The sequence below is a fragment of the Pan paniscus genome, chromosome 10 (genome assembly GCF_029289425.2).
Source record: "Pan paniscus chromosome 10, NHGRI_mPanPan1-v2.0_pri, whole genome shotgun sequence".
NCBI lineage: Eukaryota > Metazoa > Chordata > Mammalia > Primates > Hominidae > Pan > Pan paniscus.
In genome coordinates, this window is record NC_073259.2 from 118,670,659 (window position 1) to 118,688,362 (window position 17,704).

General features: G+C 45.5%; 1 protein-coding gene across 13 annotated transcripts in view; it reads left to right on the plus strand.

Annotated features, from left to right (window-relative positions):
• Positions 1-2,620: 2,620 nt before the first annotated feature.
• TCTN1 (tectonic family member 1) overlaps positions 2,621-17,704 on the plus strand; it is a 71,043-nt gene continuing 55,959 nt past the window's right edge. For 2 of the 13 annotated variants that reach the window (XR_008620500.2, XM_034934480.3), the window contains exons 1-3: positions 2,630-3,369; positions 8,815-8,935; positions 15,330-15,460. Coding sequence is in view for 8 of the 13 variants with exons in the window: in XM_034934480.3 (XP_034790371.1) it covers positions 3,150-3,369; positions 8,815-8,935; positions 15,330-15,460 (472 nt within the window). In the remaining 5 variants the exon portion in view is untranslated. Of the gene's footprint in view, positions 3,431-4,996; positions 5,320-8,814; positions 8,936-15,329; positions 15,461-17,704 lie in introns of those variants that run through there. The other 11 variants (XR_004665432.4, XM_063593647.1, XM_055096137.2 and 8 more) reach the window with 10 other exon arrangements.

A 17,704-nucleotide genomic window follows, 5' to 3' on the forward strand; every position in this document is an offset into this window, starting at 1 on the left:
CTAAGGCCAGGGACAAAAGGAAGGGAGAAAGGGTGTTCTGGGTTGAAAGATGAAAGCAGGCTGGCAGAAATGGGTCACCTGTGAAACGAAAAGTTCCAGTGTTCCTAATGTTTGCAAAATGTATCTGGGTAGGTGCAATCCTCATTCAGAGTCAAATATCATAAAATTACTTTGGGGCCATCTACCAAGTGTTTGTTTGAGATTGGACAAAAGAGGCGGTGAAATTGGCAAATCATATCATAGCAGGTCCTGGTTGGAATAATGGGATATCAGACTTGAAGAGGACCTCAGAGGTCCTATAACCATAACAAAAATTATAAAACTGGATGGGAGTGGTGGCTCACGCCTGTAATCCCAGCACTTTGGGAGGCCAAGGTGGGCGGATCACTTGAGGTCAGGAGTTCAAGAACAGCCTGGCCAATATGGTGAAACCCCGTCTCTACTAAAAATACAAAAATTAGCTGGGCTTGGTGGCGGGTGCCTATAATCCCAGCTACTTGGGAGGCTGAGGCAGGAGAATCACTTGAACCTGGAAGGCAAAGGTTGCACTAAGCCGGGATCCTGCTACTGCACTCTAGCCTGGGTGACAGAGTGAGACTCCATCTCAAAAAAAAAAAAAAAATTATAAAGCTAAAGGATGAGTTATCAAAATTTAATCCAGCAGTCTAAAATTTCAAAACAGAAAATAGAACAAAATGGTTCACAGGTATTAAGGAATAGGAAAGAAAGTAGAGGGCTGGAAGTAAAGAGGTTTAAAAAGGAAAACAAACAGGCCCTGGTTTTAGAAGTTATGAGATGAAGGTTTGGAAAATATACTTTTTTTTTTTTTTTTGAGACGGAGTCTCGCTGTGTCACCAGGCTGGAGTGCAGTGGTGTGATCTCGACTCACTGCAACCTCTGCCTCCCAGGTTCAAGCAGTTATCCCGCCTCAGCCTCCTGAGTAGCTGGGACTACAGGTGCCCACCACCACGCTCAGCTAATTTTTGTATTTTTAGTAAAGACGGGGTTTCACCATGTTGGCCAGGGTGGTCTCGATCTCTTGACCTCGTGATCCACCCGCCTCAGCCTCCCAAAGTGCTGGGATTACAGGCGTGAGCCACCATGCCCGGCCTACTTTTGGTTATTTTTTTAAAAGGGGAAGCATTTAATCAGTTATTAAAAGCAGTCCAGAATTTCAGTCAGATGCTAAAGCAATCCTTCGCAGAAAAAAAGAAGTATCTGTCTTACACATTTGAGTGATTCAATTATATTTTTATACACTGTCTCTGGAATGCCACAGGAAGGTGCTAAAGATATCACTTTGATGATTTAGTTTTGCTAAATACATTTAATAAACTAGATATATATACTGTTTGACATTCTTTTGAATTTGTATATACATTTCTTGAATAAATACTGTGTTATGTTTAAGGTTTTTTTGTTTTGGAGTGCAGTGGCACTATCATGGCTTACTGCAGCCTCAAGCTCTCCGGACTGAGGCGATCCTTCCACCTCAGCCTCTTGAGTAGCTGGGACTACAGGAATGTGCCACCATACCTGGCTAATTTTTGTATTTTTTGTAGAGATGTGGTTTCACCATGTTGCCCAGGCTGGTCTCAACTCCTGGACTCAAGCGATCCTCCCAAAGGGCTGGGAGTACAGGTGTGAGCCACTGTGCCTGGCCATGTCTAAGTACTTCGACATCTACTTCTGAACTGTATGGAGATTAAGTGTCAAAGGTGCAGCCAACATCCTCGGGCTTGGGTACCTCCTAAATAAGCCCATTCAGAATGGAGAGGCTTTCCTAAATCTTAGGGTCTCCAGGTCGTTTTGTAGCATTACAGTGGATTTGCTTTGTTTTCCCCTTTAATATGTCTAAATTATTTTACTTAATTTTTGTAAAAGATTTTTGTCTTTAAATAGGTTCTTAGGCCTGGCGTGGTGGCTCATGCCTGTAATCCTAGCTCTTTGGGAGGCTGAGGCGGGAGGATCACTTGAGGCCAGGAGTTTGTGACTAGCCTGATCAACATAGTGAGACCCCCTCTCTACAAAAAATAAAAGGTATTAAGTGTTCATTTGTCCCCTTTATCACAATACAGCAGACAGAAGTTATCTGGCAACCTCGTGAGATGCAGCTAAAATAAAAAGGTGAAGCCAGTGTTGACAGAGTCTGGGATAGAGAAAATTCAGAGACAGTGATCTCACAGATCCCTGTGCTCCTTCGAAACACCCAGTTAGTGGCGTTGGGACGGCGCTTCCTAAATTTCCGTCCAACTCATCTGCTTGCGTCGGGACATTTGTTAAAAATATTTATTCCTGGCTGGGAGTGGTGGCTCACGCCTGTAATCCCAACTACTCAGGACTCAGGAGGCTGGAGCAGGTGGATCACTTGAACCCAGGAGTTCGATACCAGTCCGGGCGACGGAGGGAGACCTCGTCTCTACAAAAAAAAAAAAAAAAAAAAAAAAAAAAAATTAGCTGGGTATGGTGGCGCGCGCCTGAGTTCCCAGCTACTCAGGAGGCTGAAGTAGGAGGATTGCTTGAGCCCCAGAGGTAGAGGCTGCAGTGAGCCGAGATCGCGCTACTGCACTCCAGCCTGGGCGACAGAGTGAGACCCTGTCTCAAAAAAAATCCCCCAAAAACTGATTCCTGGGTCCTGCCCTAGACTAACTGACTCAGGATCTCCTGAGGTGGTACCTGGAAATCCGTCTTTTTTTTTTTTTTGGTTGAGACAGAGTGTCACACTGTCGCCCAGGCTGGAGTGCAGTGGCACGCTCACGGCTCTCTGTAGCCTTCACCTCCCGGGTTCAAGCGATTCTTCTGCCTCAGCCTCCCGAGTAGCTGGAACTACAGAAAATCTGCATTTTTTAAGCAAGCGCCGCAGACCGGTTGGGAACCACAGCCGGGATTTACACGCCCCTCGTTTACGCCAGCTTCACACCCGCTCACTAGTGCTCGCCCCTCTGCCTGCCATCGCTGCCTCACCCAGGCTCCGCCCTCCGGCCTCATCCGGGATCCGCCCCCTGCCTCATCCAGGGTTCGCCCCCGTCAGTCTCCGGCAGCTTCTCGCGGCTTCGCAAGCCCCTTCCCGTGATGCCCCGCGCCTGGCTGTTGCGGTTGCCGGGCAACGCGCGGTCCATGTCGCGGGCCTCGCTGGGACTCCCTGGGAGATGAGGCCGCGAGGTCTCCCGCTGCTCCTGGTGGTGCTCCTGGGCTGCTGGGCCTCCGTGAGCGCCCAGACCGAGGCCACCCCGGCGGTGACGACAGAGGGCCTCAACTCCACCGAGGCAGCCCTGGCCACCTTCGGAACTTCCCCGTCGACCAGGCCCCCCAGGACTCCCAGGGCTCCAGGGCCCTCCTCCGGCCCCAGGCCTCCCCCGGTCACGGACGGTGGGTACCATGTGCCAGCTCCTGGGGTCCACAGTGATCCAACCTCAAGGGGACAGCCCCGGTGAGGACGTAATAATGATAGCTAACTCTTATTGAGCACTTACTGTGTGCAGACACTGCTGAATGTTCCATAAACGTCCATTCTAAACAATAACCCTGAGAAGTAGCTGTTACTATCACTGTCAGGTAAATGAGAAAACCGGGTCTCAGAGTTTAAGTGGAACGGTATCAAACCTTTGAAAATACTTGAAGTGGTCCCAGACAACAGTGATGCAAAGAGCAATAATGAATTCTTGCAGCCCAAGACGAAATTAAGTCGAGACAATGGTGGAAATTAGTGCCTTGGCTGCACTGAACTTTCACTTAAAGAGAGGCCAAAGGTCTATCTTACTAAATGTGACTATGTTAAGACCCTTCTCTGTTGACCTGAATTCTAAAAACCCAGGATTCCTCCTGTGTTGAATTGGAGGTGGAAAGCTATTGAGGGAGGGGTTATGCTCACTTCTTAGGAGTCATATGTAGGGATAATTAACATTTTTTTCAGAAAATGATTAATTCTAGAATTACACATTTAGTGGAAATATTTTATAATCTAATTTGACGTTTGGCTGGCGCCGTGGCTCACGCCTGTAATCCCAGCACTTTGGGAGGTCAACTCGGGTGGATTGCTTGAGGTAGGAGTTCAAGATCAGTCTGGTCAAAATGGCGAAACCCAGTCTCTACTAAAAATAGAAAAAATAGCCGGGCATGGTGTAATCCTAGCTACTCGGGAGGCTGAGGCAGGAGACTCGCTTGAACCCAGGAGGCAGAGGTTGCAGTAATTACCACTGCACTCCAGACTGGGCGACAGAGCAAGACTGTCTCAAAAAAAAAAAAATTGACATGGATGACTTCACTGAATGACTGTGACCCGCTAAGATTGAGTGCAAAACTTTGTGAATATGCCTTTTCCTGAGATGAGAGTTCATAGCAGCTGATTCTTAAAGTGGTTCATGATCTCAAAAAAAGTTTTTAAAATTTTCCGATTGTGTGAATTGAGAGTAACCCCAATAGATATGCAGTACTTTTAATCTTTTTCTCATTCTTTTTTTGTTTTTGAGACAAGGTCTCGCTCTGTTACCCAGGCTGGAGTGCAGTGGCGTGATTATATCTCACTTAAGTCTCAATCTGCTGGGCTCAAGGGATCCTTCTGCCTCAGCCTCCAGAGTAGCTGGAACCACAGGCGTGCTCCCCCAGCTTGCTTTTTTTATTTTTTTATTTTTAGTAGAGATGAGATCTCGCTATGTTGTTCAGGCTGATCTCAAACTCCTGGGCTCAAGTGATCCTCCCACCTTGGCCTTCCAAAGTGCTGGGATTACAGGTGTAAACAACTGTGCCCGGCCTATCCCTTCTTAAGAAGATCTTTTCTCAAATTGATTAAGGCTCAGTATTAGTAAGTAAAAAAGTCATCAGCTGAGATCTTGAACTCTAGGACTTAACTTCAGTTACTGAACCTTTATTTCTCCAAAAGCTCTCCTTTCTGAATTACGAGTAATCTGAAAGAAAAAGTACAGAGAAATATATTTGCTATTTTAATATATAAACAGAGCTCTGTTTTATATTTAAATTGTTGATTTGATGAATTAGTAGGGAAGTTAAATCAGTGATAAACTGGGACAGAATAAAGCCAAGTATTCAATGCCCGAAACTCTAAAGTTTTTGGACTGGATTGTCTTTTATTCATGTAAGTACTCCATCTGTTAATGCATTTTCTCTCCAAAATAAAGCTATGCTTGAAACATCATTATTATAGCATGTGTTCAAGGCTGTTTTTCCAGTATAGGGGATGAATTTGTGCTTGTCCTCACACTTTATTTTTTTTTTTTTGGTTACAGGGTCTCACTCTGTCACTCAGGCTGGAGTATAGTGGCATGATCACAGCTCACTGCAGCCTCGACCTCCTAGGCTCAGGTGATCTTCCCACCTCAGACTCCCGGGTAGCTGGAACTACAGGTGCTGCATGCCACCACGCCTGGCTAATTTTTTGTAGGGACGGGGTTTCACCATGTTGCCCAGGCTGGTCTTGAACTCCTGGCCTCAAGTGATTGCCCACCTAGGCCTCCCATAGTGTTAGGATTACAGGCTTGAGCCACTGCACTCTGCCAGTCACCTGTCTTCACCTTTTTAAAGGACCTCTCATTAGACTTGTGACAATAATACCTCATTTGTTAACTGTTCACTGTGTGGCAGGCACTGTGCTAAGCATTTCACCTATGATGTATCTCATTTAATCCTTACAACAACCCCATGATGAGGGTACTGTTATCCCCATTTTTCAGGTGGATAAATTATTTGCCTAATTTTAGGACACACAACTTGTAGATATCGGAGCAGGAGGCTGACTCTGAGTGGAGAACTGGTTGGAAAATTGCAGGTGGCTTCAGGCAGTGTTGGTGGAGAAGAGTGATAACCCTTCATCTTGAATCTGGGCTCTGTTCATTAGTACCCTGCTCTACAAGCCAGGTGTGCAGATGCGATAGGAGGCAAGAGCAGCTGAGTGCTGCTTAGACCTGACAGGGGCTCAACAGCTACTTGGTGGATGATTAAGTACACTCGCATCCTGGGTAGAAACCTTTTTCCTAAGTGGAGTTATTAAACACTATTGCTTCGTCCTTAGTAGTCTTATAGCTGCCTATAAGGGCTTTAAGTTTTGAAAACAAAGCAAGATAGTAATTTTAAACATACAGGGAACCTAAAGCACTTTTAATTTTTTACATTAGCGTGCATAAGTTGTGTCATTTTACTAGGCACATAGAAGAGTTCTCAACTAGAGAGAAGCACTGTAAACTTTAGGGGGAAAGCTTTTGTGTCTTAGACTAAGAAATCATGGCATATTAACAAAACCTTCTCCTTCACCTCACACATTTTTTTTGCAGAGTGCATTATACCTTTTACGGGGTACTATTTTTTTTTTTTTAATCGCCCAGGCTGGAATGCAGTGGCGCAGTCTCAGCTCACTGCAACCTCCACCTCCCAGGTTCAAGCGATTCTCCTGCCTCAGCCTCCCAAGTAGCTGGGATTACAGCCGCGTGCCACCATGCCTGGCTAATTTTTTTGGTATTTTTAGTAGAGATGGGGTTTTACCACGTTGGCCAGGCTGGTCTCAAACTCCTAACCTCAGGGGATCCACTCTTCTCAGCCTTCCAGAGTGCTAGGATACAGGCGTGAGCTATGGGATACATTTTTCTTTTCTCTTTTTCTTTCTTTCTTTTTTTTTTTTTTGAGATGGAATCTTGCCCTGTCACCCAGGCTGGAGTGCAGTGGCACGATCTCGGCTCACTGCAAACTCTGCCTCCTGGGTTCAGGCGATTCTTCTGCCTCAGCCTCCTGAGTAGCTGGGACTACGGGTGTGTGCCACCATGCCCGACTAATTTTTGTATTTTCAGTAGAGACGGGGTTTTACCATGTCGGCCAGACTGGTCTGGACCTCCAGACCTCGTGATCCACCTGCCTCAGCCTCCCAAAGTGCTGGGATTACAGGCTTGAGCCACTGCATCCGGCCGCTGTGGGGTACATTTTTCTAAAGCTCCTTTTTATCGTGAAAGAATTCATACATACAAATAAGAATGTTGGGTGGACACTAGCAGCATTTGCTTCAGATTCCTTTTTTGTTAATTTTGTTTTTTGGCTTGAGATCTTTTTTTTTTTTTTTTTTTTTTGAGATGGAGTCTCACTCTGTCATCCAGGATGGAGTGCAGTGGTGTGATCTCAGTTTACTGCAACCTCTGCCTTCTGGGTTGAAACGATTCTCCTGCCTCAGCCTCCCTGAGTAGCTGGGATTACAGGCGCCCACCACCATACCTGGCTAATTTTTGAATTTTTTTTTTGAGATGGAGTCTCGCTCTGTCGCCCAGGCTGGAGTGCAGTGACGCGATCTCGGCTCACTGCAAACCCCGCCTCCTGGGTTCACGCCATTCTCCCGCCTCAGCCTCCCCAGTAGCTGGGACTACATGTGCCCGCCACCACACCCAGCTAGTTTTTATATCGTTAGTAGAGACGGGGTTTCACCGTGTTAGCCAGGATGGTCTCAATCTCCTGACCTTGTGATCCGCCTGCCTTGGCCTCCCAAAGTGCTGGGATTACAGGCGTGAACCACCGCGCCCAGCCTAATTTTTGTATTTTTAATAGAGACAGGGTTTAACCATGTTGGCCAGGGCAGTCTCAAACTCCTGACCTCAAGTGATCTGCCCGCCTCCCAAAGTGCAGGAATTACAGATGTGAGCCACCGTGCCTGGTTTGAAATCTTCTTTTGAAAAAGAAAACGTTACAGATAAGATTGAAGGTTGATCTTACTTCTTCCCTTCCAGCAATAATTGCAACTATAAATTCATTCTCTATTTTTTAAAAGGGTTTTCTTGTCCTTATTTGACAGAATAAAATAGAGAATTAAAAATCCAGATAATCATCTTTGTTACAAAGCGGCAAAGAAAAATCATCCTTATTAATGATTAAAAGTTGACCAGGAGTGGTGGCTCACACCTGTAATCCCAGCACTTTGGGTGGCTAAGGCTGGCAGATCACTTGAGGTCAGGAGTTCGAGACCAGCCTGGCCAACATGGTGAAACCCCGTCTCTAATAAAAATACAAAAAAAAAAAAAAAAAGTTGGGCATGGTAGTGCATGCCTCTAATCCCAGCTACTCAGGAGGCTGAGGCAGGAGAATAGCTTGAACCCAGGAGGTGGAGGTTGCAGTGAGCCAAGATTGCACCATTGCACTCCAGCCTGGGCAACAAGAGCCGAAACTCCTTTAAAAAATAAATAAATAAATAAAATAATTAAAAGTTGTGAGGTGGGGGAGATTCCTACCCCGCCCTCATACCTTATTGTCTAAATCACCAAAGACATTCTGAGCACCTGAGCCGGTATGATTCTTGGCCAAGGGTCTGTGAATATGAGTTCAGCTTTAAAGCAGCAGGTTATACGTGAAGAGGGGGCAAGATTGAAAAGTCTCTTTCCTGAAGGTTTAAGTGGGCCCTTCCTCTGAATCGTAATCTCTAGAGAAGGGGCTTAAGGACTTTGGAGTTTTAAACTGGTGGTTCTTATGGTCAGGCAAATGGTTTAGGGGTGCTTGTTCTTAAACTTGTCTAATTATAAGCATCACCTGGAAAGTTTCTGAAAACTGCAAATGCCTGGGTTTCATATTCAGCTTACCAAATCAGCATCTCTGTAGGCAAAGCACTAACAGAACTTTCCAAGCGAGTCAGATCATTAGACACTTTGGGGAAACCTCTGATTGTGGGATGCTCAAACTGACTCATTTCCACTTCACAAATTTCCCCCAAAGTGCAACAGGAAAAATAAAATGGACCTTTTTTATGAAATTGACTTATGGTACACTGTGGTGGCAGGGGGCAGTCACCACCTGCTGATGGTGATGTTCTGGATCCTACCCCTCTTTTTTCTGCAGTTGCTGCTCTCTGTGTCTGTGACTTATCCCCAGCACAGTGTGACGTCAACTGCTGCTGTGATCCCGACTGCAGCTCCGTGGATTTCAGTGTCTTTTCTGCCTGCTCAGTTCCAGTTGTCACGTAAGTTTACGTATGACACATGCAATTTTGAAAAAATTTGACCAGGATAATACAATTTGGAGAAAGGGAAAACTTTCCCAGGCTTAAAAACCCAAACCTGATTTCCAGTGTTTTGCATCGTTCTGAAGCCATACCGTCCAAACAAATATGTAAAAAAGTAGCTATCCCTGGCAGGGCGCAGTGGCTCACGCCTGTAATCCCAGCACTTTGGGAGGCTGAGGTGGGTGGATCACGAGGTCAGGAGATTGGGACCATTCTGGCTAACACGGTGAAACCCCGTCTCTACTAAAAATCCAAAAAAATTAGCCGGGCGTGTTGGCGGGCACCTGTGGTCCCAGCTACTCGGGAGGCTGAGGCAGGAGAATGGCGTGAACCCGGGAGGCAGAGCTTGCAGTGAGCAGAGATTGCGCTACTGCACTCTAGCCTGGGCGACAGAGCGAGACTCGGTCTCAAAAAAAAAAAAAAAGTAGCTGTCCCTTATTTGCATTCAGCCAGGTGACTGTGCAGGCAAAAGAGAAGAGAGAATATACATTAAAATAATGTAATGAAACCTCTGTGTTTGAAGATTGAATTACATTTCAATTTGAGTTGTAGACAGTGGTCACATTTTTTGTATCAGTGAATTAGTATAGCCTAGGGTGAAAAGTGCATTTTGATTTCACAGCTTTTGTTGTGGACATAGTATTTGTAACAAAAAATTAGATAAGAAATCTGTACTTTTCTGATATGTAAATCTACCAGGAATTCTCACAGTTCGCATTGTATAGAACAATGAAAAATGACATTTCCAGCTGATTATAAGGTAAATAAATAATCTGTTCTGAATGATCTCTTGTAATTGAGGTTTCAAGCCTTCTTTTTTTTTTTTATGAGATGGAGTCTCGCTCTGTTGCCCAGGCTGGAGTGCAGTGGTGTGATAGTGGCTCACTGCAACCTCCGCCTCCTGGCTTCAAGCAATTCTCTTGTCTCAGCCTCCTGAGTAGCTGGGACTATAGGTGCACGCCACGATGCCTGGCGTATTTTTAGTAGAGGTGGGGTTTCACCATATTGGTCAGGCTACTCTCGAACTCCTGACCTCAGGTGATCCGCCCTCCTTGGCCTCCCAAAGTGCTGGGATTTCAGGTGTAAGCCAACGCGCCCAGCTTCAAGGCTTTTTGAAAAACTAGCAGCACTTAGAAGAGGCTCATTAATTCAGGATGGGACCAACTTAGTATTCAGAGATAGCTAATTTAAATTTAGCCTTATAGCAAGTTTTAGCAATTGATACTTGATAGGTGAACCCTTTTAAGAAGTACAATGGGTTTTTCCTGTGAGAAACTATTTTATTGACCAATGGGATTTTGAGCCTATTTCTAGTATTGTAAAAATGCTCAGAGAACAGGGCAATGTAGTCAGATTAATTTTCTGGCTACCTGGCCTGTAGCATGTTTCAGTATTTGTTGAAAGTCATTCTGTTTTCCTCCCTTTAGTAAATACAGGAGCCTGAAAGTGCTCCAACTTGGGGCTATTTTTTTTTTTTTTTGAGACAGAGTCTTGCTCTGTTGCCCAGGCTGGAGTGCAGTGCCTCCATCTCGGCTCACTGCAACCTCTGCCTGCTGGCTTCAAGCAATTTTCCTGCCTCAGCCTTCCAACGAGCTGGGACTACAGGCGTGTGCCACCATGCCCAGCTAATTTTTTGTATTTTTAGTAGAGACAGGGTTTCACCGTGTTAGCCAGGCTGGTCTCGAACTTCTGACCTCGTGATCCGCCCACCTCGGCCTCCCAAAGTGCTGGGATTACAGGCGTGAGCCACTGCGCCTAGCCTGGAAGATCTCTTTTCTCCTTAACCATTAGTACCTAGTAGAGCTCCTGCCACATAGTGGACCCTCATTAAGAATGAGTTGAATTGGCTGGGCATGGTGTCTCACGCCTATAATCCCAGCACTTTGGGAGGCTGAGGCATGTGGATCACTTGAGGTCAGGAGTTCGAGACCAGCCTGGCCAAGATAGTGAAACCCCGTCTCTACTAAAAATACAAAAATCAGCTGGGCGTGGTGGTGGGTGCCTGTAATCCCAGCTACTCAGGGGGCTGAGGTGGGAGAATCGCTTGAACCTGGGAGGCAGAGGTTGCAGGAGCCAAGATCGCACCATTGCACTCTAGCCCGGGCAACGAGCGAAACTCCATCAAAAAAAAAAAAATAATGATAATGAGTTGAATGGATGAATGAATTTCTCCCTTCCACCTCTAACTGATTTCCTAGTGTCCCTTGTTGACTTCCTCTACCATTAGTCTTTTAGGCCGACACCAGGCCAAAAACCTGGAGGCTCCCCTGACCCTTGCCTCTTCCTTTCCTTTTCCTGTCTCAGCAGTCTTTCCTTTCTCCCGACCTTTCTTGAGCACCTCCTGAATGCCAGCACCAGGGACATAAAGATGAGTTAGGCACTCTCCTGCCTTCAAAGAGCTTACCGTCGAGTAAGGGAGACAGAGGAGTGGATGGCAGTTTCTACATCAAGCATGATGAGAAGGCAGAGGAATGGCATCTAACTCAGCCCCACTAAGGAATGCTCCCCAGAAAACAGGAGCTGAGCTGAGTCCTGAAGGACACGTGGAAGATGGTCAGCATGGACTGAGGGGAAGGGCATTCCAGGCAGAGGGAACTGCGTGGACAGAGATGGGGGGATGCGGGATGGCCTGCTTAACTGCAGGTAACTCAGTGTGGCCAGAAGAGGGGTGGGGTGAGAGGAGTGTAGGAAAGAGATCAGGGGTCAGGTCCCCAGGGGCCTTGTGTATATGCTAAGGGGTTTGGACTCTGTCCTGAAGTCCACAGGGCCTGGGTTGTAAGAGGATCAGATTCCCATCTTATGTAATTCTGCAGCATCATATGCAGTGGATCACAAGGCCAAGCCTGGTGGCAGAGAACCAAGTAAAAAGCTATTGCAGATACGGATTAACGGTTTCCCTCCCCATCCTCCCCAAAAGCTGTGACAGTGGGGCTAGGGAGAAGTATCTAGATCTGATGATGATACTGAAATACTGCACAGGATTGGGGAGGTGGCTGACTGGAGGGGAGTAAGGAATCCCATTCTGTGGAGCCTTCCATCACTCTAGCCCTCGTGGTCGTCCATCCCTGCTCCTGCTTTATGAGCTCACACCTCATCCTGTCAAGCACTCACTAAAAGACCTTCAGAAGTTCTCATTATCTATAGGCTTCTTAGCCTGGATTCAGATTCATTCCCACCTTCTTTCAGAGCCTATCACCTGCTACCAGCCATCTCAAATCCACTCCAGCCCAACCTTGGTACTCAGAGTTTCCCAAAGACCATGAGTCGTTACCCAGCCTTGGCCATTGCCGTTCTTGCACTTGGATTTGCTTCCCATTCCTACTGTCTGTCTGATTTCTACTTATCCTTTAAGGCCCAGTAAAAACGGAATGATAATATCCAGTCTTGGCAAGGGTACAGGGAAATAGGCACTCTTACTACAGTGTTGGTGAGAATGTATATTGCGCCCTTCTAGAGGGCAATCTGGGAGTGTGTCTCAGAAGCTTTAAATAATGTTACCTGCCTTTTGGTTTAGCAGTTCCAGTTCAGGAAACATATCCTAAGGAAACAACTGGAGACAGTCATAAAGATGTATGTATAAGGATGTCATTATAGCATTACATATAATTGGGGAAAATTAGAAACCTAAACCTAAACCAACGATCATAGCTTGCTGTAACCTTGCTCCTGGGCTCAAGCAGTCCTCCTACCTCAGCCTCCCAAGTAGTTAGAACTATAAGCATCTGCCAGCATGCCGGGCTAATTTTTTCTTTGTTTTCTGTAGAGATAGGGGTCTGTGTTGCCCAGGCTGGTCTTGAACTCCTGGCCTCAAGTGATCCTCCCCAGCCTCCCAAAATGCTGGGATTACAGGCATGAGCCACGGTGCTTGGGCTGTACCATATCCATATCTATATTGGTTAAACAAATTGGGGTATTAATAGGCTGGTATACGATGATGAAGCCACTTATAATATTGTAAGTGCATATTAGGCATTATATATTAAGTGAGAAAAGCCTTAAAACAGTATGTAGAATATGGTCCCATTTTTATTATGACTATCTCTATACTGTTATCTGTCTGTCCAGCTATCTGTCTATTTTTTTTTTTTTTTTTTAGAGACAAAAATCTCACTTTGTGGCCCAGGCTGGTCTTGAACTCCTGGCTTCAAGTGATCCTCCTGCCATGGCCTCCCAAAGTACTGGCATTGTAGGCGTGAGCCACTGTGCCCAGCCTCTATGTTTTTTTGAGATAGGTCTTGCTCTGTCACCCAGGCTGGAGTGCAGTGACACGATCATAGCTCACTGTAACCTTGCTCCTGGGCTCAAGCAGTCCTCCTACCTCAGCCTCCCAAGTAGTTAGTATTACAGGCATCTGCCAGCATGCCGGACTAATTTTTTCTTTGTTTTTTGTAGAGATAGGGGTCTGTGTTGCCCAGGCTGGTCTTGAACTCCTGGCCTCAAGTGATCCTCCTCAGCCTCCCAAAATGCTGGGATTACAGGCATGAGCCATGGTGCTTGGCCCGTATCTGTATCTATAGCAAATTGACTGGGATTTGTCAAATCTGGGATTGGTTGAAGCCTTAACTCATAACTTCTTTTTTTGGGAGAGAGAGTCTCACTCTGTCGCCCAGGCTGGAGTGCAGTGGCACGATCTTGGCTCACTGCAACCTCCCAGGTTCAAGCAATACTCCTGCCTCAGTCTCCCCAGCAGCTGAAACTACAGGCACATGCCACCACGCCTGGCTAATTTATTTTTGTATTTTTAGTAGAGACAGGGTTTCGCCATGTTGGCCAGACTGGTCTTGAATGCCTGACCTGAGGTGATCCGCTCACCTCGGCCTCCCAAAGTGCTGGGATTACAGGCATGATCCACTGTGCCTGGTCCTGTACCATAACTTGTAAGCACTAAACCTTCCAGATGACTGATCTCAGGTGATCCACCCACCTCGGCCTCCCAAAGTGCTGGGATTAGAGGCATGAGCCACTGTGCCTGGCCCTGTACCATAACTTATAAGCATTAAACCTTCCAGATGACTCCACATTTTCTTATTCTCACAGCCCTTTGAAGACAGCTTTATTCTAAAGACAAGGAATTTGGATCTATTCTGGGTACTTTTAAACAATCTGAAGGTCTGCAAAATTTTATCTAATTGATGCTATCAGAGTTTATAAAGTTCACTGACATAAAATTATACCCTGATCTATGTTCTTGACAAGATTTCCTTAAAGGTTATTCTACTTGTCTCAATTTTGTTTTTTTCTGTTAGAGGAAAAAGTTTTAAATGCCAAGCTTTTTCTTTTTTAAAAAGAGATGAGGATCTCACTATGTTGCCAGACTGGCCTCGAACTCCTAACCTCAAGTGAGCCTCGCATCTTAACCTCCTGAGTAGTTGGTAATACAGGTGCATGCTACTGTGACTGGCCCAAATGCAAAATATTTCAACACAGAATAAACTAAATAAAAATGGATTCAGTCAGGTGTGGTGACTCATGCCTGTAATCCCAGCACTTTGGGAGGCTGAGGCAGGTGGATCATCTGAGGTAAGGAGTTTGAAACCAGCCTGGCCAACATGGTGAAACCCTGTCTCTAATAAAAATACAAAAATTAGCCAGGCATGGCAGTGCACACCTGTAGTCCCAGCTACTCGGGAGGCTGAGGCAGGAGAATCACTTGAACCCAAGAGGCAGAGGTTGCAGTGACCCGAGATCGTGCCACTGCACTCCAGCCTGGGAGAGTGAGACTACATCTCAAAAAAAAGGATTCAATTTTTTTTTTTTTTTTTGAGATGGAGTCTCACTCTGTCACCAGGCTTGAGTGCAGTGGCGCGATCTCGGGTCACTGCAACCTCTGCCTCTTGGGTTCAAGCGATGTTCGTGCCTCAGCCTCCCTAGTAGCTGGGATTACAGGCACCCACCACCACGCCCAGCTAATTTTTGTATTTTTAGTGGAGATGGGGTTTTACCATCTTGGCCAGGCTGGTCTCCATCTCCTGACCTTGTGATCCGCCTACCTCGGCCTCCCAAAGTGCTGGGATTACAGGTGTGAGCCACCGTGCCCAGCCGGATTCAATTCTAATATGCTTTCTTTTTTCTTTCTTTCTTTTTTTTTTTTTTTTGTGAGACAGAGTCTTGCTCTGTTGCCCAGGCTAGAGTGCAGTGGCGCGATCTTGGCTCACTGCCAGCTCTGCCTCCTGGGTTCATGCCATTCTCCTGCCTCAGCCTCCCAAGTAGCTGGGACGTCATGCTTTCATAAATGTCCTCCACGTAACTGTTAACATAGTATAGTACAAGCATCTGACAGTTTTAAAATAATTTTGCTAAGATTGTGTGCTTATGTCTTGTAACTTTGTATTATTATTTTTTTAATTTTCAGGGGTGACAGCCAGTTTTGTAGTCAAAAAGCAGTCATCTATTCATTGAATTTTACAGCAAACCCACCTCAAAGAGTATTTGAACTTGTTGACCAGATTAATCCATCTATTTTCTGCATTCATATTACAAACTGTAAGTATTTGACATTGATATATTTTGTGAAGCTCTGGAAAATTTTTCTCAAAGTTATGGAAAAATGTGTCAGATTTATTCTATGATTATGATTATGGTTTTTTTGAGACAGAGTCTTGCTCTGTCACCCAGGCTGGCCTGCAGTGGTGCAATCTCGGCTCACTGCAACCTCCACCTCCCAGATTCAAGTGATTCTCCTGCCTCAGCCTACTGAGTAGCTGGGATTACAGGTGCCTGCCACCATGCCTGGATAATTTTTGTGTGTGCGTGTTTTTTTTTTTTGAGACGGAGTTTCGCTCTTGTTGCCCAGGCTGGAGTGCAACGGCTCGATCTCAGCTCATCACAAATCCTCTGCCTCTTGGGTTCAAGTGAGTCTCCTGCCTCAGCCTCCCAAGTAGCTGGGATTACAGGCATGGGCCACCATGCCTGGCCAGTTTTGTATTTTTAGTAGAGACGGGGTTTCTCCATGTTGGTCAGGCTGGTCTCGAACTCCCGACCTCAGGTGATCCACCTGCCTTGGCCTCCCAACGTGCTGGGATTACAGGTGTGAGCCACTGTGCCCAGCCCTATTATTACTATTTTTTCTTTCTTTCTTTTTTTTTTTTTTTTTTTGAGGCAGAGTCTCACTCTGTTGCCCAGGTTGGAAAGCAGTGGCACGTTCTCAGCTCACTGCAACCTCTGCCTCCCGGGTTCAAGTGAGTCTCCTGCCTCAGCCTCCCGAGTAGCTGAGATTACAGGTACCTGCCACCACACCCAGCTAATTTTTTATTTTTAGTAGAGACAGGGTTTCACCATGTTGGCGAGGCTGGTCTCAAACTCCTGACCTTAAATGATCCTCCTGCCTCGGCCTCTCAAAATGCCGAGATTACAGGTGTGAGCTGCCTTGTCCAGCCCTCAGTTAGATTTAAAGCAATTATTCTGTTTTGCTATATGTATAGTGTATATCTTTAGAGACCATTTCACAGGTAATAGGAAGTAACTTTATAGACCTGTGGGCATGCACATTTTCTTTAAAAGTAATTATGATTGTGTAGTTGTCTTTCGAAACCGTATACTTATCTCAAAAGTGTTTATAATATGCAGACATACATAGGAATCTAGGTTTCTATATATACATGTGTTTTTTTAACTTTATTTCCTCCTGGTTTAATGGTTGAAAATCAGGCTCAGCTTTGAACATTACCTGTGGTTTCTATTTCCTTTTTTCTTTTATTTTTACTAAGAATATTTGCATGAAAACAGGATCTTTATTTTTATCTGAGCATTTAGCTCAAATATATGTCTAGATCCAAAGTACATGTACATGTAAAATGTTATCAGGATATCAAAGATCAGAGACACATTTATGCTTTTATTTGTCAAATTCTGTCATATTTTCAGAATATCTTTATAGATTTTGGTTTTGTTCTCTTGTGATTGAAAACAGGCAGATGCTCTGTGTGATTTGTAATCTGAAGTGATAACTGGCCAGTGACTGTCAGGTTCTCTGTCGTAACACCAGCCCAGTGAACATGCCAGCCTGCTTCCTTCTCTCTCTTCTGTACACAGCACGTTTTGCTCCAGGACTTTCACGGTGGCTGTGTGAGAGTAGAAGTCGGATTCTTTCATTCCCATAGCCATCCGGAGAGAGCTTCTCCTTACAGGTTGATACAGCAAACTCATCAGTCCAGGGGCTAGAGAAATAGACAGATTATTATTGGCTTCTGTTTACTGTTTACTTGTAAGTGCTACAAACTATTACTTCCCCATTATTAGAAGAAGCAGGCTGAGTCTGGAGGTCCTGTTTGTTTAATAAGCTTTAAAAAATCCTGGGAGAAGTGAATATGGAAAAATACACTTTTTTTTTTTTTTTTTTTTTGAGATGGAGTCTCACTGTGTCACCCAGGCTGGAGTGCAGTGGCGCTATCTCAGCTCACTGCAACCTCTGCCTGCTGGGTTTCAGCGATTCTCCTGCCTCAGCCTCCTGAGTAGCTGGGATTACAGGTGCACACCACCATGACTGGCTAATTTTTGTATTTTTAGTAGAGACAGGATTTCACCGTGTTGGCCAGGCTGGTCTCAAACTCCTGACCTCAGGCAGTCCGCCCGCCTTGGCCTCCCAAAGTGTTGAGATTACAGGCGTGAGCCCATGCGCCCAGCAAAGACACTATTTGTTTTTTACATCAGCCTTGATGCTATTAAAAACTTTCCAAAACCTTTATATAGGTCATACATATTATACATATATTTTATACCGATTTAAAA